The sequence below is a fragment of the Lepidothrix coronata genome, unplaced genomic scaffold (genome assembly GCF_001604755.1).
Source record: "Lepidothrix coronata isolate B3197 unplaced genomic scaffold, Lepidothrix_coronata-1.0 Scaffold24, whole genome shotgun sequence".
NCBI classification, from domain to species: domain Eukaryota; kingdom Metazoa; phylum Chordata; class Aves; order Passeriformes; family Pipridae; genus Lepidothrix; species Lepidothrix coronata.
In genome coordinates this window covers 103,388-128,692 of record NW_016690204.1, presented here as the reverse complement: position 1 = coordinate 128,692, position 25,305 = coordinate 103,388, and the positions used below count along the sequence as shown (strand labels likewise).

At 43.3% G+C, this 25,305-nt stretch overlaps 1 protein-coding gene across 4 annotated transcripts; it reads left to right on the top strand.

Moving 5' to 3' along the window:
- GLYR1 (glyoxylate reductase 1 homolog) lies at positions 1-25,210 on the top strand. 4 transcript variants are annotated; one of them, XM_017808839.1, is made up of 16 exons: positions 1-106; positions 2,031-2,067; positions 3,184-3,263; positions 9,311-9,449; positions 10,018-10,260; positions 13,283-13,369; positions 14,227-14,283; positions 15,354-15,404; positions 15,532-15,605; positions 17,407-17,506; positions 18,604-18,714; positions 19,022-19,120; positions 20,086-20,248; positions 20,649-20,828; positions 21,318-21,442; positions 21,805-25,210. In XM_017808839.1, the coding sequence occupies exons 1-16, from the start codon at positions 69-71 to the stop codon at positions 21,877-21,879; spliced, it is 1,659 nt and encodes a 552-aa protein (XP_017664328.1). In that variant the 5' UTR covers positions 1-68; the 3' UTR covers positions 21,880-25,210. The 4 variants fall into 4 exon arrangements, with proteins under 4 accessions (XP_017664328.1, XP_017664331.1, XP_017664330.1 ...); XM_017808842.1 differs by having other exon boundaries at positions 19,019-19,120; XM_017808841.1 differs by lacking the exon at positions 10,018-10,260 and having other exon boundaries at positions 19,019-19,120.
- Positions 25,211-25,305: the final 95 nt, after the last annotated feature.

The window sequence follows — 25,305 nt, the reverse complement described above, 5'->3', positions numbered from 1 at the left end:
ACGGCCCCGCCCGATGGGCGCGGCCCCCGGTCCCGGCAGCACCCGCGCGGCCTGGCGGTGTCGGTAAGATGGCGGCCGTGAGTCTGAGGCTCGGAGACCTGGTGTGGTGAGTGGCGGCGCGACCCCGTCTGGGCGTGCCCGCGGGCGAGCGCCGGAGCGTGGCGGGATGGGCGCCTCTCGCGGCATGAGGCTGCGGCGGCGGAGGAGACGCAGGCGGGGCGGCGGCAGGGCTGTGCCCGGCCCGGAGAGCGACGCGGCCGGAGCTGGGTTGGGCCGGGCGCGCTGGGCGCCGTCAGCCCGGCGCCGCGGGGGACTCCGGGGAGCGGCTGCGGACAGGGCGGGGCTGGGCAGGGCAGAGCGGTGGGGCCGCTGCGGGTCCCGGGTGTCGCCGGCGCCGTCCCGCGGGCGGTGTGAAGGGGGCGGCGGGGACGTCGCATGGAGGAAGGAAGCTGTGTAGGATAGAGGGGTGAGGGGAGCGGAACGGAGGGGCGAGCGCTGCGAGGCTCGATCGGAAGCACGGGCTCACCTCCCAAGGGAGGCGAGAAGGAACAGGGGTTAGTCAGGAGGTGTTTCGGGAGAGCCATGACACCGTTTCTTGGCAGTGCTTTAATGAACCAACACAACAATATCCTGGAAAACAGCGTTTCTTTGTAGGTTGGGGTGTCCCCGTGGGAGCCCCCGGAAGCTATTTCCCCTTTTCACTCCGATCTTACCCTCAGACAGTCAGATCCGTGATCTTTTTGTTTCCTGGTCGGGAGACCTGAGAGCATTCCATGATTAAGTGGCTCTGCTGTGCTGAATGGGCCAGGTTGTCCTGCCAGGGCTCCAAGAAGTAGTTAATTCCCAACACACAAGTGCATGCATCTGTATTTATATCCCAGATAAAAAGAAGCGCCTGCTCCAGGCTGTGACAACTGCAGCTTCTCATCTGAAAAATTGGCAGTGCTGGGAAGTTGTCTAATTTATATGGCAAAGTAAGTAAAGATTGCTTACTTTTAGCAAATATCCTTTTTTCAGATGAGAATTTGGGGAGTGACTGCTGTCAGTGTTGGAATGCAGACTATCCTGCTTTAGTTTTGTACATGGCAGCCCAGGCAGGTGCTGTCCCGGGAGCTGTCACAGGGAACTTTTAACAATCAGATTGTTTAACAAGCAGAAAGGGTTTGCTGGATGTCTCATTTGGTACAAGAGTGTGTGAGACATGATCACGCTTCCTGGCAGCGTTCCTGCCTGCCTGTTGTTGCTGAGTCCATCTCGAGGGGCTGCTGTGCCACTGGCTGAGAGGTTTTGTGTCAGGGCCCCACAGGTTCTTTGCCAGTCTCTTGCAAGACAGTGACTGACGATGTTTTGTGAGCACTGCAGCCTGAGTTAGTGACAAGGGTGAGATGAGGATAAAGCTGCCGTGCTAAGGGCTAAGACTGATGTATCTTCCTTCTCTGTAAATATTTCTAGTATTGTCTAGTTTTCGTAATGGAGACCTTTGCAAATGTAGGAAGGAAACTTTTGTGCCTTTTTTTAATGGCTCTTCATATCTTTAGCACATGTCACTGTGGTGGTGAGCACCTGAAGAAGGTGGTAGTGGAACACCTGCTGGGAGAATCCTGTGAGAACGCAGAACCTCAGCTCTCTGAGCTGGGAATCGATGGCTGCTCTGCTCACAGACTGCTCTGGACAGGTGGATAGAAGTTCCCAACCTGAACTTTGCTCTGATTGCATGCATCAGTGCTTTTATCCAGCTCCTTGTGAAGGAATCTCCACTCTTAGAGTGCTACAGTTCCTGTTACTCTTGTGTGTTGCAGGCAGCAGCTGTGCTGCTGCTCTTCTCTTCAGTTCTGACAGTGCAGTGAGGTCAGACTGTTCAGAGCCTGCATTAGGTGCATATGTCAGTCTTGTGTCCTGCCTTGCACAGAAGATTTTGACTGCAAGTTGTAACTCTCCTAATATATAAAGTATGAGATAATGTGAAAAGGCAGATACTGGAATAGGTTTTTTGTCTAGTTCTAGTGCCTAATACTTTCTTTTTTATCTAGGGGGAAGCTGGGTCGTTATCCTCCATGGCCAGGAAAGGTGAGGTTTGTTTGTTTTTATTGTTGCTTTCTTAGTTTTTGGTGGTTTTTATTTGTTTGCTTGCTTTTGCATTTTCCTTCTGTGTAGGGAAAGCTTTGCCTGAAGGCATTTCAGTTGTTGATTAATGCTGGTTTTCTTATTTATTTGTTTTTTAATCACACACCCCACAAATCTAAACTTTGAACCAGGCTTTATTTGATCTAGAAGTTCAGCCTGTCACTAACAGCTGGTAATTCAGACGGAATAAAAAGCGACAGAGAGCCAGCTCTGGAGCTCTGGAACTGATTGTGTTTCCCAGATTTAGTTATTTAATCCCTGTCACTTTCTGTAAGACCGGTTTTTTTTCCTTCCATAGTAAGTTGGTTAACTATACTGTGTTTAATAATAGAAATTAGGAGTCTGGCTTCTCAAGATACTGTTAGAGCTATGATTTTTGAGTACTAATTCTGGGGGTAGTGAGTAGTTAAACTTTCTCTTTTGGTTAAGCTGGGTTTTTTTCTGGTGAAAGATTAAAAATAATTGAATTTTATGTGCCATTTCTATTATTTCTACTTCTCTGTAAGAACTTTCTTATATTTTTGGTGTCAGTGTGAGGGCTAAGCATGCTGAGGTAACAGCATGAGTCTGGGAAAAAGCTTGTCAATTTGGCTGACAATCATAAAAGTTTGGTTACTGGATCAAGTTAACACCAGATTCCTGTACAGGTGTCACCCGTGTAACTGAATGACAGCTTTTCTCCTTACTAATATTTTAAACTTGATAAGCAATGTATTCTGGGAGTAAAGACAAAGTTTAAATTTAAATTTCAAAGGTTACGTGAGTGGAGGAAACTTTTATTTGTGCCTTTGTCTTTAATTTTACAAAAGGTGGCCAGCTTATCTATTGGGGCTGGGGAGTAGAAAACTCCACTCGGAATGCAGTCTCTGCTGCAGCATTCCCATATCCAAGGAAATACTTGAGTTACATATTTACTTGAAAAACTTATAGCAGATTCCAGTTCTCTTCCTAGTCAGATTAAAAAAAAAATCTGCAATAGCTGTAAGACAGGACAGTAAAATCACAGAGTATAAATCTATCATTATGTGCTTTTTAACTTTCACTTCTAATCACCTTCAGATTGTTAATCCACCTAAAGATCTGAAGAAACCTCGTGGAAAAAAGTGCTTCTTTGTGAAGTTTTTTGGAACAGAAGATCAGTATGTACCTGCTTGTTTTCATCAGGGGAAAACACCATTAAGTGGATCTTTTGTGAAGAACTATTTATTAACACAGTGCAATGTAGCTTCTTAAAGGATTATCTTTGAACCACACAGAAAAAAACATTCAACTATTATTGCATGCTACAGCTGCTTATGGGGGTGTATGAAGACTGAAAAGACTTACATAGTCAGGTTAGGATTTGAGTTGCTGCTATGAGGGCAAGTCCTTGGTAGCTTGCCATTTTTAGGGGAGTAAATGTGATGTGACTGGGTTAGATTTTAGCATGTAACCATGTATGAGAAAGGTACAGCTCCGAGTATGCTTTTTTTTTTTTTTTCTGCCAGAGGAATAAAATTAACTGTATAATTGCCATTTGTGAAAGAATATACTGTCCTACCTGGTAACCGAAAACATTCTTGCTGTTCTTGGGGAAGTCTTTACAGTACAGGAAAGCCAAAACTGTTGTAGACTTCCTTTTTGCAAGGCAGAGTTTATTGAGTTCAAATGTGTACAAAATCGTAGTTGTCTTAAATAATCGCAAACTAGGGAGAAAAAAAACAACAAAAAAAAGCCTGAAACTGAAAATTATTTTGCTCATTTTTCAATTTTCCTCTTTATTTTCTGCTATTTCACATTAAGTCATGCAATAAAGAAGGAAATTGCAAATATCTATGGAAGACTAGAGAACCCTTTACTTTTTGGAAAAAAAGGTAACAAGAACTGAGACCATTTAATGAATGTTTTTTAAGGAAATTATTTTTGACCACTAGATTATTTTTGCTTCATACTTAAAAATATTTTTCCATTAAGAACTGAGGTCTAAACTGGATGGAGTAGAAGTGAATGCTGCATGCAAAAGGGAACTTTTGGATCTCTAGTTACTTGAGGCAGGTGAAAGTTGATTTGAGGGCAGAGAAGGTTTTTTGGTGATGTTATTAAACATGGTTGTTTGAGCTAGTAAGTTCTGATTGAGGAGATAGACTATTTCTGTCCTGATTGTTCTTGATTCTTGTATTTCACATTATTGAATCAAATACAGATTTTTTTTTTTTTTTTTGTATTAAGACAAGTTTGGGAAAAGTGGTCAAATGTCTGGGGTACTGTAGCTGAGATTAACAACATGATTGCAGATGAAGAGTTCAGAGCTGCAAAATAATCAGGATTTATTACAGGATTCTAGAGCTCTGGCTGGGGCAAATCCAGTCATCTGGCACGGTAAGGTAGTGTGGTTGTTGTAGTGTCACCCCCTCCCCCCATCTCCAGCTTGTGAAATTTAATCATTTCCTGCTAGCTAATCATGAATTAGAAATTTGCTTGCTTTGACTGGTATACCCTACCTGAAAATTAAATAGAAATAAATGCCACCCCTTTTCTTTTAAAATAATGTTGATAGACAGAAGAGAGAGAAGCTTCTGTGTCTTTTCTGTCCTGACTTGGAACTTCAAAAGGCTGTGCTGGTTAGAACTGTAGTGTTTTAACCAGTGTGCTGCTTGAGAAAATCTTCATGTTTGAACATAATCAACAAACCAAATCGGGAGAAATTTAAATGATTTTGCTTAAAATGTGAGCTGTTTGGAAGTAAAAATGGGGGTGCATGTGTGTGAGCAGAGCAGAGGGGTGAATAAAAACATACCGATGAGTTTGGTAGTGGTTTTTGTGTAGTGTACCGGTTTTGGTTATTTGTGACATTCTTGCTGGTTTAGGATACAGCACAGAGGAAATGCGTTTTCCTTCTCCTGCAAATACAATACTGGGATGTACTGGCCCAGTGCAGTGCTTCAGTGACTTAGGAGAGTAGATTAACTGGAAGGCTGTGAGTAGTTTTGGCCCAAGACACACAAGTGAGAGCATGAGTGCATTCAGACTGTGCTCCAAGTCCTGGCTATTGATAAATTTTCTGCTGAGCTCTGTGCTCCATATGCTTGTTATGTTGGTGGTGTTAGTTGCTTCTGTGACTTTCAAAGTAAAGTTTTTCTGGAAGGTAAGGGTTCTCTACCCATGGAAGCAGATTTTCCTTGTGATTAAACTGAAGTAAATACACATGTGCTTTACCACAGTAAAAGCCACCTCAAAATTCGTAGTAGTGATGTAATATCCATATCTAGATCTAAGCAATTGCCTTAATTGTGATGCACACACTCATGTAATGTCTCTATTACTTTGTGCTCCAAACTGGTAAGGAGATTTTTCTAGTCTGCCTTGGAGTTGTTTTTCTGAGTGTCTCTTCCCCTTCCCACCCTCCTCCCTCTTTATATATTCCCTTACAGCCAAATGGACTTGCAAGTCCGTATATCAAAGTCTTAACAGGAAGTTGGAGCACCCCAACTCACAACCTTTTTGAAGCATCAGTGCAAAACTAAATGTGGTGGGGTCAAGGGGCACTTCCTGACTTAATATATCAAGACAAAAATGGAGGAAGCTTGCAATCCAAGATAAGTGTAGTGATCCGCAGCCTTTTTCCATCAAGCACAGTGATTTTAGCACAGCACTCGTTGCCTTCCCATCCTCCATATCCTCTTGGGATGCAAACACCTACCCTTTTCTTCTGCCACTCTTCTCCCTGGTTTTCAAGGAGAGAGAGATTTCAGGATGTAGTCTCTCTAAAATGTTCTTTCAGGTCTGACATGAGGAAACACTTGCTTAAAGTTGACCATACGCCTTGGCAGCCTGAGGAGTCCCAGGGATAGTCTGAAGCTGATGGAGAGAGTGAGCTTGTGTTCCTGGTGTTTGTCAGGGAGGCACATTATCCCATGTTGAGCTCTGTGTTGCTATAGCAGAGCCAGCTGGAACATTGTTAGACATCTCTGCAGGCACAGTGCCGTGGCTGGAAATCACTGTAGTCAAAACTCTTCCGCCCCTTACCGAGGAGGTATTTTATTGCACAAATTTGAAAAATATAATACTTAATTTCTTTCAGTATTGCTCTCCTTCTTGTTTTCTTCTGCTAAGTAGCCTCTCTTTTATTCTTATTTAGTCGTTTTGGTGATTTTTTTTTTTTTCCTAGAAGTTTACATATAAAATTCCAGAGTTCAGTTATTTGAGTTATTTTACTGATGAAGGTTGGGACATTTTCTTTTAACAGAAGGAAACCGATCTTAATTCGTCTTGTGTGCTCACACACTGGGCTTGTAAATAATCAAGCAATTTTCTGTGACTTTCAGAACTGGTTGTGTTAGCATTTAGTGTGGGCATTTAAAGTGTTACAGTCTAAAGTGATGAATTTTTCCCCAGACTGTTGTAAGTAATAGAAATTTGGAGATACAGTGCCACTGTTTTCCAACCCTAACTATAAGATTTGCAAAAAGTGAATACTGGTGGATATTCCTCCATCTCATTTCTCCAGTTTATCATTAGGAGTTGGTATCTTTAGACAGTGGCTGGAACGATGAGGTTTTTAATGTCTCCGTGTCTGTGCTGATATCTCTGTATCACTGTTTCTGTGCAGCTCCAGGTCACAGTCATACTTGCCTCTTCTTATTCTAAGTTTTGATTTTGTTCATATTTACATGTGTAGTGTTTTTGTAAGAGTGATATTTTGGAGAGGATGAGGAACAGCGTGGAGAAATGAATAGAGAAACCCATTGCTAATGGGTATCTTCATTAGATCTTTTCACTTTCCATGTAGCCCATTCAGTACAAATACCTGGTGACTGTGCAGCGATATGAACACAATTTCATCTTAAATATGACGTCTTCAGAGATGTCACTAATGTTTTTCTCAGGTATTGATTCATTGCTGAGTCAGGAGAGAAATAGTAGCTCCTTTTATGTGTAGTATCCTTGAGGTGTCTTATCTAAATATCAACCTTCATTGGCCTCGAGGGTACTGAGATCTTGTGTATAAACATGAATGATTTTGTTTGGTGGAAAGTTCTTTTGTTTTCAAGTGTTTGAAACACTGCATGTAATTGCTTTATGGATATCTGATGTCCAAAGACACGTTCATCTCTCATAGGAGGTTGTCCAGGTAGGTGATGCACAAAGAATAAACTGGAAAGGAAAAGACTGTTTTGTTTTTTTTTTTAATTTATTTTTAATTGAGGCAAGATTTAAGATTGTTTTTCACTTACTAGTTTGAGCTTTCTAATTCTTTGTCCTGGTGGATCACAAGTACCAAAATGCACCTTCGAAGACTGGAACCAAAAAGCTTTGCGCTTCAGGCTTTCTCCAGATCAAAAGGAAAAGGAACGAGAAAGGAAGCCAGTGAACATGTGCAGTGAGGGAGGGATAGGATGAGCAGAAACCTAGGAGAATGCCTTGAAAGAAAGAAGTTATTTTTGTTTAGAAATTTAATCTTGCAGCAACATTTAACACGCTTTTTTGTTTTATAATGTGCTCCAGAATTTTGTTTCCTTTATATATGGTAATGAAAGGCTTGTCATGAACTGATGCTGTGTGGTACCTAGGGGGGTGTTTGTCCCTGTGTGTCACACAGGCAGGCTTTACAGTGGGAGGGAATTTTAAATTGTCTTTGACAGTGATGTCTGGGCAGCTGGGAGGGATTCCTTGAGTAGTTGCTGGATGCCGGCTCTAGTCTGGAATGGAATGATTTGACTTGTATTACATTATGTCAGTTCTTATGAAGACGATGTAAAGTGAGTGAAAGGATTCAACTTTGCATGCAGGAACACTGGGTTCTGTGGGAAGAGTGCTGACATTTTCCAGTCAGTTCTAGTAGGAGGTCTCCTCTCTGCAAATGAGACCCAAAAATTTTGTTTACTTTAAGCAAGTTGATTCCTGACTACAAACGGTGCCTAATGCAAGATCCAGCAAAATATTGTTATTATTATTTACCATTTTCACCTTCATGTTTGCTTTAACTGTATGACATGGTGCTTACAGTGTCTGAAACAGCAGCTATTAAATCACTTCACTTCTAGCAGGAGCTGGACTGCACTGGAGAATACTTAAAACCTGTAATTGTGGCTAGTCAATGTAACATAGGGATGTCTGGGGATGAGAGAAAATGTGATTGCCCCATTTTTGCTGTGTGCTAAGAAACTGCGATGGCCATCCTAGCTCAGGAAAAGGTTTTTAAAACTTAAAACAGTTCTGTTTTCAGTAGGATGGAAATAGCTTTGTAACAAGTGTGGCTGATAAGCCTGGGCTTGAATCTGGAGAGGGAGAGAGGTTGATTTAATCTCTGAAAGTCATAAGGGATTCAGGCATCAAGGGAAGCAAAGACATTCCCCTAAGCTGAAGTGAAAGAGTGGTCGAAGTGCTTGTTTGCCTAAAGGAAAGTGGAGTTGTCACCCTATACTTGACAACTTAACCATTTGGTAAATGTCAAGAATTTGTATTTAGCAGGAGTGGAAACAGGGAAATAATTTGATTTTCCTCACAGGACTCCAGTCAGGGTAGTACTCTGCTACCGTACCAGACAGTGAAGAAAACAGTTCTTTTTCCTCAAAAACAAGAACGTTGCTTTCATGCAGAGTATCGGGGTACATCAGAGAGTTGTTCAGCGATGAGATGTGGCTTTTGCAACTCATTTTGTTTGTGGTCAGCCCTATTGTGAGATGCAGAATTTTGAGGGATTTTTTCCTACACTTTTTTAGACACTTTCATGCACAGTATATTTTAGCCAGGGATTGATGGCTGAGAATTGTTATGTAGACTTTGCTTTCAACAACCCCTGGAACAGATTCGTGTTATTCATGGCTACTTCACATGGAGGTGTGGGAGTGTGGGTGTTCCTCCTGGTGAAACAAGAGCAGTCACTGGGCTGCCATTGTTCTAAACACAGCCTGTGATCACATCCAAAAGTTGTCTTGCAGATAGAGAATATGACTGATGTTTAGAGTGGGGCATGGCTAGAATGAGAGGAGATAAAACTTAAAAAGAAACAAAGTTAAAGTGCCAGAAGAAAGTTCTCAGTGAATGTAGAAATAGCAACCTCTGAGGTTGTAAGATAGCAAGCGAGTTTGGGCTGCTGTCATCAGTGGTTCTGGGGAAAGAAAGTGTATCTATGTGTTTTTGAAAGTGGGATGATTGTGAAAGCTGCTGTTTGGAGAATATAACTAACTTCTTTTTTTGTTTCAAGTGCTTGGATCAAAGTGGAACAGCTGAAGCCTTATCACGCTCACAAAGAGGAAATGATCAAGATTAACAAGGGTAAGCGCTTCCAGCAAGCTGTGGATGCTGTAGAGGAGTTTCTTAGAAAAACCAAAGGCAAGGACCAGGTGAGTGGGTTCTTTTTCACTGTATGCATCAAAGTAGGTCTTGGCATGAGCAATGGTTAGATGCGTTTTTATGTGAAAGGAGTTTGTTGCCTCTGGCAAGTTGAGAGTGGTTTTGTTTTCCTTCTTTTGGTTTTTGGGTTTATTTCTTATCCTCTCTTCTTCCCCATTTAATCTTGTTTGGTGGGGAAAAATGTTTTGTTAAACTGCTGGAGAAACTGAAGTGGCTAATTGATTTGCTTGTGGAAAATCAGTCTTAAATCTTGGAATAGAATTTGATATCTACTAATCTTGGTTTTAGTATGTTGGAAGTGTGCACACTGCCAGTAAGTCTACAGGTGGCCTGTTCTGTTACATGCTTGCTTAAACTGGTGTGTTTTTGCAGGAGAACTAACCAGGAACTTCACTCACTGATTCCAAAGGACTAAGAGAGATCTAGTTTTCAAGTTACTGTGCTGTTGTTTTGCTTGATAGTAATCAGCACAGGGTCCTTCACATCCTTGGTTTTGCATGAAAATCATTCCATCTCTTCTCTTCTTTCCTTACCATCTTCTATTCTGTAATCTCTCAGGCGTCTTCCCATAACTCCACTGAAGAGAAGAATCGGCGTAATTCCAGTGAAGAAAGAGGCAAGCAATCCGCTGGTGAAGAGAAACGCAAGGCCAGTTTGTCTGAAGGAAAGGTGAAGAAGGGCACAGGGGAAGGAAAAAAGAGGGTCTCTTCTGTCTCATCAGAGAGAGGATCAAAGTCACCCTTGAAAAGAGCCCAGGATCAGAGCCCCCGAAAGCGGGGGCGTCCGCCCAAGGATGAGAAGGTTTGTGTTGTGCATGTCCGCCAGTGCCCGTGGACTTGGCAGCTGGACTTGAGGGCTGACTGGCACCTTGACTAACAGGCCAGCAGGAAGAGTCAGTTCAGTATCCCTTTTTTTTTTTTAAGCTGTTCTGTATTGCTCCTCCTAGACCATTTGGCTGCCTGATACCTTTGGCAAGCACATTGTTGATTCTTCCTGTGATTTTTACCCATTAGTTACTGTGAGTGGCTCTTTGAGAGGGCCTTGAAAGCTGTATCATGAGACTTTTCATCTTGCCATCCTTTGAGTTCAGTTTGTGTGGTAAGGATTAGTGAAGAGATATTGGTCTTCATCTGATTCTTGACTTCTCCCATCTCATCTGCTTCCTATGATCAGGTGATTAGTAGTCGGTCCATTTCACCCTCAGGACTTACAGAGGCTGAAGTATTCTTAGGGGGTAGAGCTTAAAGAAGAAACTTGTAGCCTGGGAAATCCACCAGAAGAATTAAATGTATTCATTTCAGCTTCTATGCTACAGGGTATGTTTCCATCCTCCATTATAAAGGTCTGACCTTGGAGCATTATTATTTTATCCCCATTACTTCCCTGATACTTCTGGATGTTGTACCAGCAGTGATAGCAACCAATACTTTTTGTCTACCCTCATCTAGAGTTCTAGCCTTTTTTTTTTGTGGAACTCGTGGTTATGGTCTAGATCTTCCTTTTCCAAATGGATATTTATTTTGGTGGATTATTACGAGGCATATGCTCCATCAGAGACTACACCTGAAGATGACTGGGAGACTTCAGCTGATACACCATGCAGCAGCCTGCTTGCTCACCTGTGCTTCAGAGGGATCACATTGTGCTTCACAGTCTTTGCTTTCGGTGCACGTCAGGATGCAAGTCAAGATGGTGGTCTTGGCTCTCCAGAACTGTGAATGGATTGGCCTTTGCTGATTGAACAGCAAACTCTTTCTTGATGTGATAAAATGAAGCTGATCATCTCAGATATTAGCTGTGAAGGAATCATAGAATAGAGTCACAGTATATCCTGATTTGGAAGGGATACACAAGGATCATCTAGTCCAACTCCTAAGGAGTTGAAGGAAATACTGGCTCTTTTTTAGAGCCAGCGTCTGTGAAATCAGACTGCGCAACAGAGACCATCAGTTTCTACTTCTGAGGGGAGTTGGAGGAAAGGAGGAATGGATGCATATATGTGAATTCTGACTAATAATTATTGAATTTGTGACTTGACTGATCCAGAAAAATGCTTCACTGGCGACATAACTTTAACTTTTCTAAGTGTCTTCCTATAAGCATGTTGTGTCTCCACATAATTCTGTTACTATAAGCCACAGGGCCTTTTTTTTTCACTTGCAAAGCGCTGCTGTGTCTTTGAGCTAGCTTCATTCCAAAATCCATCAAAACTAATGGCTGGGAGAATTCTGGTTGTGCTGACACATTGTATGCCTAGATTTTACTGTGTTAGCTACCTCAGGCCTTTGGAGTGCTTTGAGTGAGTTGTGGTAGTAGGCATTATTTTACTGGCACATGGCAGTGGAGAGGTTTTCAACTTACCACAAAGGAGTGGCCAGCTGTGTGATAAGTGCCTGGCCACAGACAGGGAAAATAAGCAGGGTAAGGTAGGAAAGTAAGCCTTATAGCTTCTGGGAAGTGACAATTAAAGAAATTGCCATGAAAATATAACAATGCTGCCTTAATACTGCTTTTCAGCCTATGACAATTTAAAAATCTTGTCTTCTTGCCTGATTCTCATAAGTTCCCCACGTTCTTTACCCTTAGGGTAGAAAACATTAATGTCATTGTCCTGAATTAATACAGTACTGGGATTTGTTTGTTTGTTTGTTTGTTTTTCCCTGTCACAGTCCAAATTCTGGCTTTCCAAGCAATAAGGATGCATAAAATTCAAGAATCCAGTTGTTGCCCTGGTGTGCTCTGTCTAGAAAGACTGTAGCCATAGATGATCATCCACATACGCTTATTTTTAAGCTTATATGAATATTTTCAAAGGACCAACAGAAATTCTTAGGCATCAAGGCATTCAATTGCTTTAGCAATTGAAACAGCAGTGTACTGTCTAAGAGAATTTTAGTATGCAGGACTCTGCCTAGACAGTTTTAAGTTTGCAGTCTGATGTCTACGTTGTCCTTGCTAACACTTGGACAGTCGCATCGATCCGGATTACCTCCAGGAGTCTTGCTCTGACCTTTTTTTACAAACAGTGCTCTTCTCTTGTGCTTCTGTGTGGACATTAAGGTATATTTTGCATTTTCAGGAAGTAATTTTGGAGGAGAGATAATGGGATTCCATTTCTGCACCCTCATTTCAGGAAGACAGCACATACTGTGCAGGAGTCCTGCGCATTCTCTTCATGAAACATAAAGACCTGTGTGTCTATAGCGCATATCTGTATGTCTCGGGGAAATAAAAGATAAAATTTAATCTGCTCAACAGTGAAAGCCTCAGTGTGTTAAGTACTATCATGAACTACAAACCAGGGCCTGTTGAGTGGATGGGACAGCCCACATACAGTTTGTTTCACAGATTCTGCAGACTTAAGCACATGTGGCTGTCGGCCTTTTACTTTGAAGGTTCTCCTGATAACAGGTAGACTATTCTTTTGTGACAGGGCAGGATTAGAAGAGTTTAGACTTCTACTTGTAATGATGTTATTTACCTATTTGTTAAGCTTTTTGCATTCCACCAGAGGAAAATACTGGATCAAGTGTGTTCGTTTGCTTCTCTGCTCATTGCATGAGCGCACAAGTGCAATGATTCCTCTTAGGTATGAAGAATGGACTCTCCAGAAGCCATAACTGTGTTGAATTCCTTCATTGGCAGTTCGTATTTTCCTCACCTCACCTGTGTTGATAATACACTGAACGCTTATGGGAAGGCCCGTGAAATGGAAGGCGTTGGTAGTGCTTTCAGAACTCTGTATGTGTGCTCTTATGATCAACATGCTGTGGCCAGCCCCTGAGCCAGGTTGTAATCTCTAATCCTCCTTCTGTCTCCTCAGGACCTCACAATTCCAGAATCAAGTACAGTGAAGAGAGTGATGACTGGAACAGTAGCTGGATTTAAATGGCCACCAAGTGTTAGTGAGGTGAGAAGCTTTACAACACAGAAGATCTAGGAACCAAGTTTGGTTCTCAGAGCCTTGTGTGTGGCTGTAAAACAGCAAGATCTTATCTTCCTTGCGTCAGAACATTCTACACAGAACATAGCTGGACAATATCCCAGGCAGTTCAGAAGTATGCTGGGATTCACACTTAACTTACTGTACTCATTTTTGCACTTCTTGTTTCAAAACTATTTCTTGGACTGAATTCCCAAAATTGGAGGTAATGTGGATAGTGTCTCCCTGACTTGGTACTCTCATATGGGGTGGTTTCATTTGATTTTCTTCATAAGCAGCTTTGAAAACCTGTCAGTTTTGCGCATAAATAAGTGATCAGCAAAGCAGTGTAAGAGCAGCCTGACTCCAGGCTACTGTATACGATGCTCACTGGAGAGGTAAAGTACCTGGGCCTGCACTCCTCGTTGCTGTTAGTAGGGTTTGCCTGGCATGTGGCATTGCTGTGTGTAACCTCCAGCCAGTTCCCAGACTGCTGTTCTAAGGAGTTCCTTGAAAGCTGGAACATAAATGTTTTCATTCCCCTGGGAGGGGAAGAAGCGGGATATGAATTTTCTTCCTCCCGTATTACTCTTGCTCATATACTTCTCTGATTTTCCTACAGATGTCCAAAAATGAGGAATTTGGTTTGAATGGCTTGGGTTTTGAGAATGAAACACAGTGTAAACTGCTTAATTGAAACAGGCTGCTTCAGACAGTTGATACATTTTATATTTTCCACCTTAAGCTATTGTTCTCATGCAGCTTGGGAGAGCAAGGGAATGGTGCTGTTGTTGCTCAGTGACTTTCTGGGAATGCTTCTGAGGCTGTACTTGCTCTCTTTGTAGCCCGCGAAGGACAGTGATCCACACTTTCATCACTTCCTGCTGAGCCAGACAGAGAAGGTGAGGATTTGGCAGACAGGATCATGCTCCTGGTCTGTCTAGCTTGGCATCCTGCCCTTTGCTGGGGCTGAGTACAAGGAGTATGCGTAAAGAGCTCCAGAATTCTGTTTTTTGAGGGCTAGTGGCAGTTAGATTGCAATCTTGTAGTTCAAATACTTTCCAGCCTTAAGGTTTAGAGTGGTTTAGCATTGAGTACAGTGAAGAGTTTTAAGTATTTAAAGATCATGTAGCACCAGGTTTTGACAGATCTATTGTAATAAAGTCTGTAGAATGAAGATTGGTGGGCAGGAAAAGCTGTTTTTCTGTTTGAGAATCCTGCTGTTTGATTGTTTTTGATGGCTGTCCAGTCAGTTTCCTCATCTGGATGGGCTTGTCAACTCACTGAATGTTGCAGGAGAATTTCCAGAACTAGAAAAGCTCTTTGTAAGATATAGCAAATTTATCTCCCAAGAGTCAGAAGCCTTGCAGGATTTTATATTCAGCAGTGAACATCAGGAGGAAAAGGAAAGATCAATTTAATGTAAAAGGATTTATATCTCGCTGAGGATCTGGGCAGAGCTAGAAGGCTTAAGAGCTGCTAACAGTTTTAATTGAGACAAGCTCACAGTAAGCAGCATGGGAAGGAGCAGCCTTTGTTTGTAGAAAGCCACGTGCCTTCTCATGTTAACCAGAAGGTTTTGCTTCCACTGCTGCAGAGACATGGTGAGCGTAGATGTGGGGTTGCTCCATGGCAGGATTCAGAGAGCTAAATGTGGAAGCAGGGATGCCCTGCATTTTGGGGTCTCCAGAGCAGCCTGTCATAGGACCTACAGAAGGGAGTTTGCAGGACCTCTGTTAGAAGACAGGCTGAATTGCTGGGGCAGGGTGGGAAAGGATGACCTAATATGTTGCAATAGGGTTTTGGTTTTATTTTTTCCCCTTCAGGGAAGCCCCAGAGTTGTCTTGCTTTGCAGATGGTGGTGGGTGGGTGGGCGGACCGCCTGTTCCTATGGAACAAGGATATGGTCTGTTTGCTCAGCAGAGCAAGTCAGCACTGTCCTTCTCCTGAATGCTTTGTCTTCTCTATACAGCCAGCTGTCTGCTATCAAGCCATCACAAAGAAGCTGAAGGTTTGTGAAGAGGTAAGGCAGATCTTGGTTTTGATGGATTTTCCCTATTGTTATGAGGCCTTGCAGTTCCTCCAGAGCTGTGCATTCTATTTTTTTATTATTTTTTTCCCCCTCTTTCCACCCCACCCCACTCCCCCAGGAGACAGGATCCACCTCCATCCAGGCAGCAGACAGCACAGCAGTCAATGGCAGCATCACGCCTACAGACAAAAAGTAAGATCTCCAACACACTTCAGCCATTTCCCTTTCTCTCCTTCACAGCTCACACATGCAGCCACTGTCCAGCCGGTCACTGCGAATGAATAAACCTAACATTTCCCTCCAACTACACATCTTCTCTGTCCTTGTATGAAACTCTGATCTAGGGGCAAGGGGGAGGGAGGCAGCTAAAAACAAAGGGGACTGTACAGTACAAAACTCAGAATAAATTGTGTCCTGGATACATCTGCAATTTGGGGTGTTTCTACAGTTGCCCTATGCACAAGGTCCCACTGCAGGGCGTTAGCAGCAGTATTCCTGAGTGTTACATGAGGTAGGAAGATAAAAGGGGATCTGTCACCAGTAGTGCCTTGCAGTTGACTGGGGTTGTTTAATCGCTCTCTTGGGCATGCAGAAGACAAGAGGAAGAGGGAGGTATGTTCTCCCATCACAAGACCTTTGCTGTGTAGCACGTGAGCTTTCTGGTTTCTTTTAAACACCCCCTTTCTCCTTCATAGAGTGAGAGAAGCCGAACTTGAGCTTCCTGTTTCACTCTGTAACTTCCGCTCCGTTCAAATTGAGTTCAGGCCACTCCTGCTGTTTGCCGTTGGGGCTGCTCTCATGGGATGTCAGTTCTCAACTGTACTCCAGGGGAACCAAAATAACAATGAAGCTGTTCAGGTAAAACAGTCTCTCAGGAAAGTGTGGCTCAGAGGTGGGTTCAGAAAGGAGTATCTCTGCTGGTCTAGAGACTTGAGAAGAGGTGGACCTTGTTTTGGCTGCATAGGGAGCCCGTGGTGACTTGTTCTGCCTTGTCTGAATTAGTGTGCTTGAAGAAAAGGCAGCATGGCTAGCTGAGAAAGGACAAGGTGGTTTGTGAAAGCTACAGTGCAACTGCTAATTCTGCAGAGGTAACTGGGGGATTGCCACGTAGATTTCATTGTGAAGTTACATCAGACATGTAGCTCAGTGCTTTGAAATCTCTCCCAGAGCTGCAGGTTTTGCAGGAAGCTGCATGATGGATAAAAGGGTCCTTGCAGCAATATCTGCAAAGGAATTCCTGCTGCAGGTGACTGTAAGGATGGAACTTGTTGGCACATTGTCTTTTTCTCGAATGAGGGGAGCAAAACTCTTTCCAGCTTGGGGGTGGAGGAGGAGGGGAAGGCAGCTGCTGTCTGGGACTCATTGTGACCTGCACTGGCCTAATACTTCCTTTTTTCCTGTTTGAAATCACAGCTGTAGAGCAGGGACTAGATCTTGGGTCTGTGCATGATGCTTACCCCAGTAGTCCTTGCTGGGCTTTATTAAAATAAATATTGTAATGTATCATTCAGTTATATAAACAAGCATTGTATGTGTGACAACTTTAAAACCAGAAAATTAATTAGAGAAGCACCTGCTGATGTCTAAATGTTCCCTTTAACTTCAGTGAGGCAATGGCTGGCAACAGAAAGCACGCAAACAGCAATTTTAATAAAACAAACAAAAAACCACAAACCCAGCCCCCCCCCAAAACCAAAAAGAGCCCAGACCACTCAAACCTTTAATATTTATGTGACCTTTTGAAGTTAGGGTGAAGACTTTCTCCAGGAAATTGTTAGGGATGCTTGGTAAGCAAAATAAATCTCAGCTTGATTTTAAAAGCTCAGTATCTGCCCATTCTAGCTTTGGCTGCACTGGAACATGTTTGGGGATTATTTTTTTTTTTTTTTTTTTGCTGGTGATGCTCCAGAGTTTGCTCTTCATTATATTCAGCACCATGAGAGATGAACACCTATTGCTTTCTCTTGCATTCACATTTATCTCTACCCCTCAGGATAGGATTTCTGGGCCTTGGCCTGATGGGAAGTGGCATTGTCTCCAACTTGCTGAAGATGGGTCACACTGTCACTGTCTGGAACCGGACTGCTGAGAAGGTAGGCATGTGCCTGGACCTTTCTTAAACTTGCAGTTTCCCCTGTAGCTTAGGGAGGCCTGAGGTCATCTGTCAGTGGTGCCTAGGAGAGGATGCCAAAGAAACCCAAGGATGCACTTGCTACCTTGTTCTGTTCCTGTTTCCTAGGTGCTTGTCAGTGGGCACTTGTGACCGACCAGGTGCAGTTGTGGGCTGTTCTCGTATGGTCACTTTGCGTGACCAGTCCCACCCCACTGCCATTTTGTATGAGAGCAGAGAGTTGTCAGAAAAATTAAACCCTTGTATATGAGTTGAGAATTGGGATGTAATATGTCTCTGGAAATACTGCTGATGTGAATATCCAGTGTTATGCCAAAAAGGCCAGGTATGGGGAGTTATCCCAGGAGAGGTGTGGTAAGATGCGCTGCTCAACCACAGCTTTGTCTACATCCATTTTTACAGTAACAAGGGTTCTGTTGGAAACCTGCTGTGTCAGCAGACCAGGATGAGAAGGGTTTTATGGGAGCATTCAAAGCGAAGATGGAGCTTATATTGCACTTAACATTCTTGACAGTGGTACTCTTTGTAGTGGAGGAGGAAAAGTAGGTAACTGGGGGGGATGTGGTACTCGGATGATGCTGTGCGATATCGAAGCAGGAAGGGCCCTGTAGTTACTTAGTTAAAAGGGTTTAAAAGATTTATCTATTTTTAATAGTAAAACATGACTGGTATGAGGGGATAAGGTAAGAAGGAGCTAAGATTTGAAGCAGCAGGCTGCTGAAACACATCAGTCTCAGCTGTGCATATTCCTGTTTAGTGTCCAGTAACACCTTTTTCTCTGTTCTTTTTCCAATTTTTTTCCTTAATCTCTCTCCCCAAACCCACAACATTCTTATCGTTTCACCTAAGTGTTTTCTTTCAAAGTTCTTCACCTGGGTTTTCAGAAAAGTTCTGTGTGTGTGTGGACAAAGCAAGGGAAGATTCCCAAGTTGCTGTGTAATTAACATGCCTGACTCTTTCAGAGTTGTGTCCAGCAGCGGGGTTTGTTTCAGCAAAATGCGAAGAACCCATTTGCTCTGTACTTAATTTTTCTTACCTTTGGATTTGTGCCTTTTGCAGTGTGATTTGTTCATCCAGGAGGGTGCACGGCTGGGAAGAACCCCTGCTGAAGTTGTCTCCACATGTGACATCACCTTTGCCTGCGTTTCAGATCCAAAAGCAGCAAAGGATGTAAGGATTAGCTCTTATTTTACCTCCGCTGGTTAGACTATGGGATGCAGTCACTGAATGCCAGTTCTGATTCCTGCTAACCACAGCAGCCTGGGTAATTGTAGATGCTGAATAGTGCAGCTGTGTAAAAATAAATGTCCAAACAAAAATCATACTTTTTAAAAACCAACCCTTTGAGGACAGGTTCTGATTCCCCTCTGGCGGTCTGCCACTGCAGTGCCAGGCTCACCTGGCCTCCTGTCCTGCAGGATTGGGATTTCTCTGCAGACACCCTATTGCTTTACCGCTCTTCTGTTCTCCACAGCTGGTGCTTGGTCCGAGTGGAGTGTTGCAGGGGATTCGCCCGGGGAAGTGTTATGTGGATATGTCCACCGTGGATGCAGACACAGTCACAGAGCTGGCCCAGGTAATCACTGAACTGAGCCTCTTAACGCCTGTGATTCAGAAGCAGTTCGTGTTGCTTCAGGCGGTTTATTACCTGTTGGGCTTCTTTTGGGAGACTCTCAAGTTCCAGGCAAATTAGACAAAATAACTCTCAAGTTCCAGGCAAATTAGACAAAATAACGTGTCAAATCTTGACCAGCAAACAGAGTTGGATGAGATGTTCCCTGGTGATACCAGCAAACCTGTAGATTTGGCAGGTCTGTTAGCTGGCATCAAGTGTAAACAGACAGACAAATTTTGATCCCTTAAGAGGTATTTATAGCCAGATTGGTATTCTGTAGCAAACTGGATGGTAAAGCCCTGTCTGGATTAATAAATGTAGTTAAACTGATAGAACGCATAACCTCCTTAGTTAAAATGTTCTGGGAAGAAAGAATGCCTTCACGTTTCATTCTGTAGAAATATTATTATCATAGAGAGGATTTCTGTAGAAGTGTTCTGATGACTTCTGCTGTGGTATCGGATGTGTTGGTGATGCAGTAGTGTGTAGCATCAATTTGGAGAATAAAAATCATACGTATTAGTAAACCTCTGGCTGAAGAGATCTGTCAAATGCCTTTCCTCTCTGGGGAAAAGGGGGAAAATACCCCAGCGGTCAATCTTCTGATACTCCCACACCACATGTACAACTTCAGCACTGGTCCCTTGTCCAGTACAGGGTGCCATGGCTAAAGCATGTCGGTTCAGCTGTTTAAAACATGCACAATAGTGATGGGTGCAGGAAGGTCTTGCTGGAGTGTGAGGGCAACTTTTGGTCCTAAGTACCCTTTACAGGATACAGTGCATCACGTGTTAGTGCTTTCCTCTCCTGGTTATACATTAGAGCTGTTTGTTCTGCTTTAAAATTCTGTTCTCAGGGGCAGGAATGCTTTAAGTGATGTTCCTGCTGCTGTCCATGCACAGCTAAACAGAGATGCTCTTTTCCAGGTGATAGTATCCCGGGGTGGTCGCTTTCTGGAAGCACCAGTCTCAGGAAACCAGCAGCTCTCTAATGATGGGATGCTTGTGATCCTGGCAGCTGGTGACAGGGGTTTATATGAGGACTGCAGCAGCTGTTTCCAAGCCATGGGGAAGACCTCTTTTTTCCTAGGTAATTGAAACACAAAGGGCCTGACAGCAGTTTCTTAGTTCCTTCCAGCAAGGGGTCTGAGGCGAATATGTGATTTGTTTCTTGTCTCCTTGGGCAATGTGGGAAATTGGCCTGCTCCTCTGGAACTTGGCCAGTTTCAGAGCCTGCAGGCTAAGGTTTCTTTTTTGAATACTGTCTCACTTTAGAGGATCTGTGATGCTTTTGGTTTTAAATCATACTTTGTTACGATTTCTCCATTCCTTTGAGTGCTTGAAAAATGAGAACTTTTTCTGAAATCTTTCAGGGGAAGCTGCTGAGCGCTTGATGCAAAGAGTCTAGTGGTGTTACTGCTATGTGGGCTGGGGGAGCAGGGCTGCTGTTTCTCTTCTGGAGGAATCTCAATGATATTTTTCACTCCCAGGTGAGGTAGGCAATGCTGCCAAGATGATGCTGATTGTGAACATGGTCCAAGGCAGCTTCATGGCAACAATAGCAGAAGGACTGACTTTGGCTCAAGTGACTGGCCAGTCCCAGCAGACCCTTCTGGATATCCTCAATCAGGGACAACTCGCCAGCATCTTCCTGGACCAGAAGTGCCAAAGTAAAGTTCTCTTATATTGTTTTATTATAGGGCATTTGTTACAACCTAGCAGCATTTCAGCTAGTGGCAGAAAGGGAGAAATGAGTGTCCCATCTTCATCAGCTTGGGATTATGGTTATTTTAAGCATTTTGGAGATGCAGATCTGAGTTCCATTCCTTCCCCTTCATAGCCAGGGCTACTGAGAATATGAATTAGGACTGCCTAGGGCTTGAGTTAGGATTTCATCGGGGCAGGGTAGCAGGTGAAATGGAAGGTAGGCTGCTTAGAAATCTGAGGTCACTTTATCAGTGGGCGATAGTGACATCATCTCCTGCAGCCAGATGATGTCGCTGTTGACATCATAGTGTAGATAGAGAGTAGAGAAACAGGAGAGCTAAAAGTAGTGATCAGCAAGGGAAAGGGAGATGGGTGTTGAATTTCAGCCCTTTGCAACATGGACTTGGCTTACTTTTGTTATGCTTACTTTTTGCATGCGTTCCTCTCAACAGATATCTTACAAGGAAACTTTAAACCTGATTTCTACCTGAAATACATACAGAAGGATCTTAGATTAGCTATTGCACTGGGCGATTCTGTCAACCACCCAACTCCCATGGCAGCTGCTGCCAACGAGGTAAGAGTTGTCCAGTGTTCAGACATGTGTTCTTCATCTATTCAGCAGAGCAATTTGTCCACAAGAGATGCAAATCTAAGAATTACATAATCTCTAATACAAGGAAACAATGATTGAAATATATTTTGACTAGGGTGACATTGGATTTGTTTTGATTGTAGAAGCCCTTAGAATGTCACATCGGGAAACACAGATGGCCTCAACAAGACCTGCAGATCAGAATCATTCTGATCTGCACTGCTCTGATTACTTGACATACTGTGCAGTTCTCTGATTGCAGTGGCCAACAAGGGAATTTTTCTGCTGGGGAAAGGCTTCACTTAAGTGCAGGCTCTGATCCTTTTCTGATTTCTGTTCTCTAGGTCTATAAACGAGCAAAAGCATTGGACCAATCTGACAACGACATGTCTGCAGTGTACAGGGCCTACATCCATTAGGCTGCACCCTTCTTACTGTTCATACGATGATTATTGATTAATATTATTATGATACTGGGTTTTAACTCTGGACCAGTCCATCTCTGTCTTTCCATTTCCTTTTATACACAGACTTTGAGACCTGCCACCAAGGCAGCTGCTGCGGTGAGCCTTCCCCTGTGGCAGGAGGGGGGGAGGAGGGGGCTCGGATTGTTGCAATCTAATTAGAAAAGTCCATGCCATGCACTGACAGTCATGGGACGGAACAGCGGCGATTGTTCAGAAGCTCTGAGGCAACTCTGCCAGAAACCCGCTGCTTGGCTGCTTTTATTTTCCTCTTTTTTTTTTTGCTTGTCCAAGATGCTGTTTCTAACAACCCCTTTTCTCCTTTGCTGTGAAATAATGTGTATGTTGGACTCTCTGCATCAAGGAGACAGATGACAAACACCCCATCTGCCTGTGAATATCACTCAAGTCCTTGGTCCCAAGTAAGGTGAGGAGCGTTCCTGTTAATTGGCACTGTTAGAGAACAGAACACCTCCCATGGAGGAGAAGGGCAGTTCCAGAGGGTAATGGAGGTTGCATGCAACACTGTCATGATTCTATTCTTTTTAAACTTCCACCTCCCCAGCACCTTGATGGAGGAATTCCTGTACTGTTAAAGACAACACATTGAATCCATGTCTTCCCCTGTACAGACAGCTATAGCTTAGGGAACACAAACTGTACTGAAAATGGGAGAATGCCAGTGTCGATGAGCCTCCTAAAAGGCTAATCACAGCCCATCCAAGACAGATTGGAGAGCAACATGTTTGCATAGAAAACTGCAGGAGAAGCACAGAGCCGAAAACTGGGCTAGAGATTTTACTTGCTCCCGGCCTTAGCTTATGTTCTGCTACTTCTTGCTTTTTTTTTTTTTTTTTAACCCTTGTAGTCCCTAATTACAAAGGTGTCTTGGATTATAACACTGTCATAAGCAGAGTGATGAGTCTGAAAGGGGCGAGAAAAATGATCCAAGAGGTTAAGAATCCTGAGCTCCTTTCCACGGTCTCTGGCCTTTGCATGGTTGTTACATCTCTCAGCCTGTTTGCCCATCTGTAAAGGTGGGTGATGATTACCTACCTCATAGGGATACTTTTGTGTACTGACTAGTGATCTTTATACATGTCAGATTTTCCATACATGTTCTTAGTGTTCCTGCTCTGGGTACAAAGTAGCACAGCATGAGCCTTTTCCCTGAAACTGTGACTTTACTTGTGGACAGACACCAACTTCTAGAAAGAGCAGTAACTAAAATGGGGAAGGGAAAGACCACTGCTGAGCTTTAGTTTAGAAATGGGTGACATGAACTGCACAGATGCCAAGGCTAGAGATCAGAGATGCTCTCAGTGTTGATAGCAGAGCAACCAAGAGTCCAAAGGATGCCTGTCTCTCAAAATGTGCAGGGTGGGGGTTTTTTTGTTTGTTTGTGTGTTTTTTAAATTCTCAGCCTTTTAGAAGTGTTCTTGCATTTTAGATTTTAGAGTTAGAAAAATGCCAAGTGAGAAACTTTTGGCCAAAATCACTTCTCTGTGGCACAGTCTCCTTCTTTCCTTGGGCTGGGATTCTGAAAGGAAAAGGAACAGATTCAAATTAGGCTGAGTTCCTTTAAATCCCCAAGGTTTGCCCCTACCACTTTTTTTTTTTTTTTTTTTTTTTTTCCTAGGAACTTAATTGGCTGTGTAAGGAAATTTCCCCTGGATTAGAATTTCTTCCCAATCCTGCTTTGTGCAGTGTATGGGTATGGTTGTGGGGCACCTTGTTAAGAAACAGAGTATCAGATACTCATTTTGAATCACAACATCTAATGCCTCATGCTCTAAATGTTACTTTGAGTATTTCACCTCCTGTGATCTCTGTTCTTTTTGGGCTCATGCTGTGTTCTGCGTTACTTATGTCCTGGGGTGAACACCTGGCAACAGAGCTGTCAGACCTCACTGCCCGTTGGTCAGTGTGTGTGAGCGATGCTAGTCGTACATCCATGTTCCTTTGGCAGTGCCGCTGCCGTCCTGCATGTAGGTATCCATGTTAAAAGGCACAGAAATGTGCCCAGGATAACCAGCCATTGACCTGCTTTGGCACACTGCGCTTCCCCATCCACATCTCCGCTGTTTAGCACCTGAAGTCCTTGGTTAAACATGCCACAGTAAGGAAATCACTCAAACGGATTATGCATTGAGGGCATCTGGGGGAAATTGTGGGTTTGCAGGTAGGAGATGAGACTACAGATTTTAGAGTGGAAAATTTTTGCGAGGAAGAGGGAGGTACTGTCTCAGGTGCAATTGAGAGTGAACTGTGCCAAGCCAGTGCAGCAGCATCCCCTATGTGTCCCTGCCCTTTTGGGCCAGAGTGAAGGTGAATGGGTCTGAGCAAAGGTAATGGAGGATCTTCTTCTCTGTTACTTTGTGGTGCCTCTGGATACAGTGAGAATGCAAAAGGAGTTCTCAAGTCCTGTGACAGATGTTTCATAGTGAATTCCAAGAACCGGTCCCTAGGCAGCTCACTACTGTAGGGTTTGTTTTCCAGAAATACTGCAGTTCCCAGAATGGAGATGATTATTTCTGTGGGAGTGGTGGGTACGGACTAATTCAACACTGTAATTTGTCCTGGGAAGGTCTGACTGCAGCTTTGGGCTGATGTCCAGTGAGAGTGGCTGTAGAGTGGCTGTGGTGCTGCCTGGCCAGCTGTACAGTCACAGGTGTGCCAGGGAGGAGCAGAAGGAGACCAAGAGCTTTGATGTGGCTGTGAAGTGAGGAGGAGGGATGGAAATGGGGAAAACCAGACTGTTCCAGATGCCAGTTGAGATTGCTGTCAGTCTCAGTCGGATTCTTGTATTTATGTCTGTGGCTTCTGAACATGGATCTCAATCTGTTTCCTAGGCCTGAGATTTGGGGGAGGGGAGTGGGGGAAGCAGTGGATTGAGAGATGCTCTAATAAAACTAGCTAGTCAATGTTGTCTTAATATTGTTGACAATTCTGTAAAGTTTCTTTTTATGAGGATTTGTTTTAGCAATTTGCTTTCTTTTGACTCCCTCCTTTTTAAAGAGAAAATGTGACACTTGTGAAAAGCTTGTAAGAAAAGCAACTTCCTTTTTCCTCGATGATAGATCCTATAGTTCATTAAGGTTGTGAATTTTTATTTTCTTGCCTTGTTTTTAATTAACGTTTGTCATTCAGAATAGGATGTGTGGAAAATGTTTAAATGGCAAAACAGAGGTTTTTTTGTTTGTTGGTTTTTTGTTTGTTTTTTTTCTTTTTTGTGCAATTAACAAAGCTACTGGCAAAAAGAATAAAACCTTTCTTGGTAACACAATGTTCTTGTGACACTTTCTAAAGCCTGTCAGAGTTGTCTTGAGGCATTAAGGAAATATGTGTGTTCCACAGAATATTAGAAACTCAGAGCTGCTG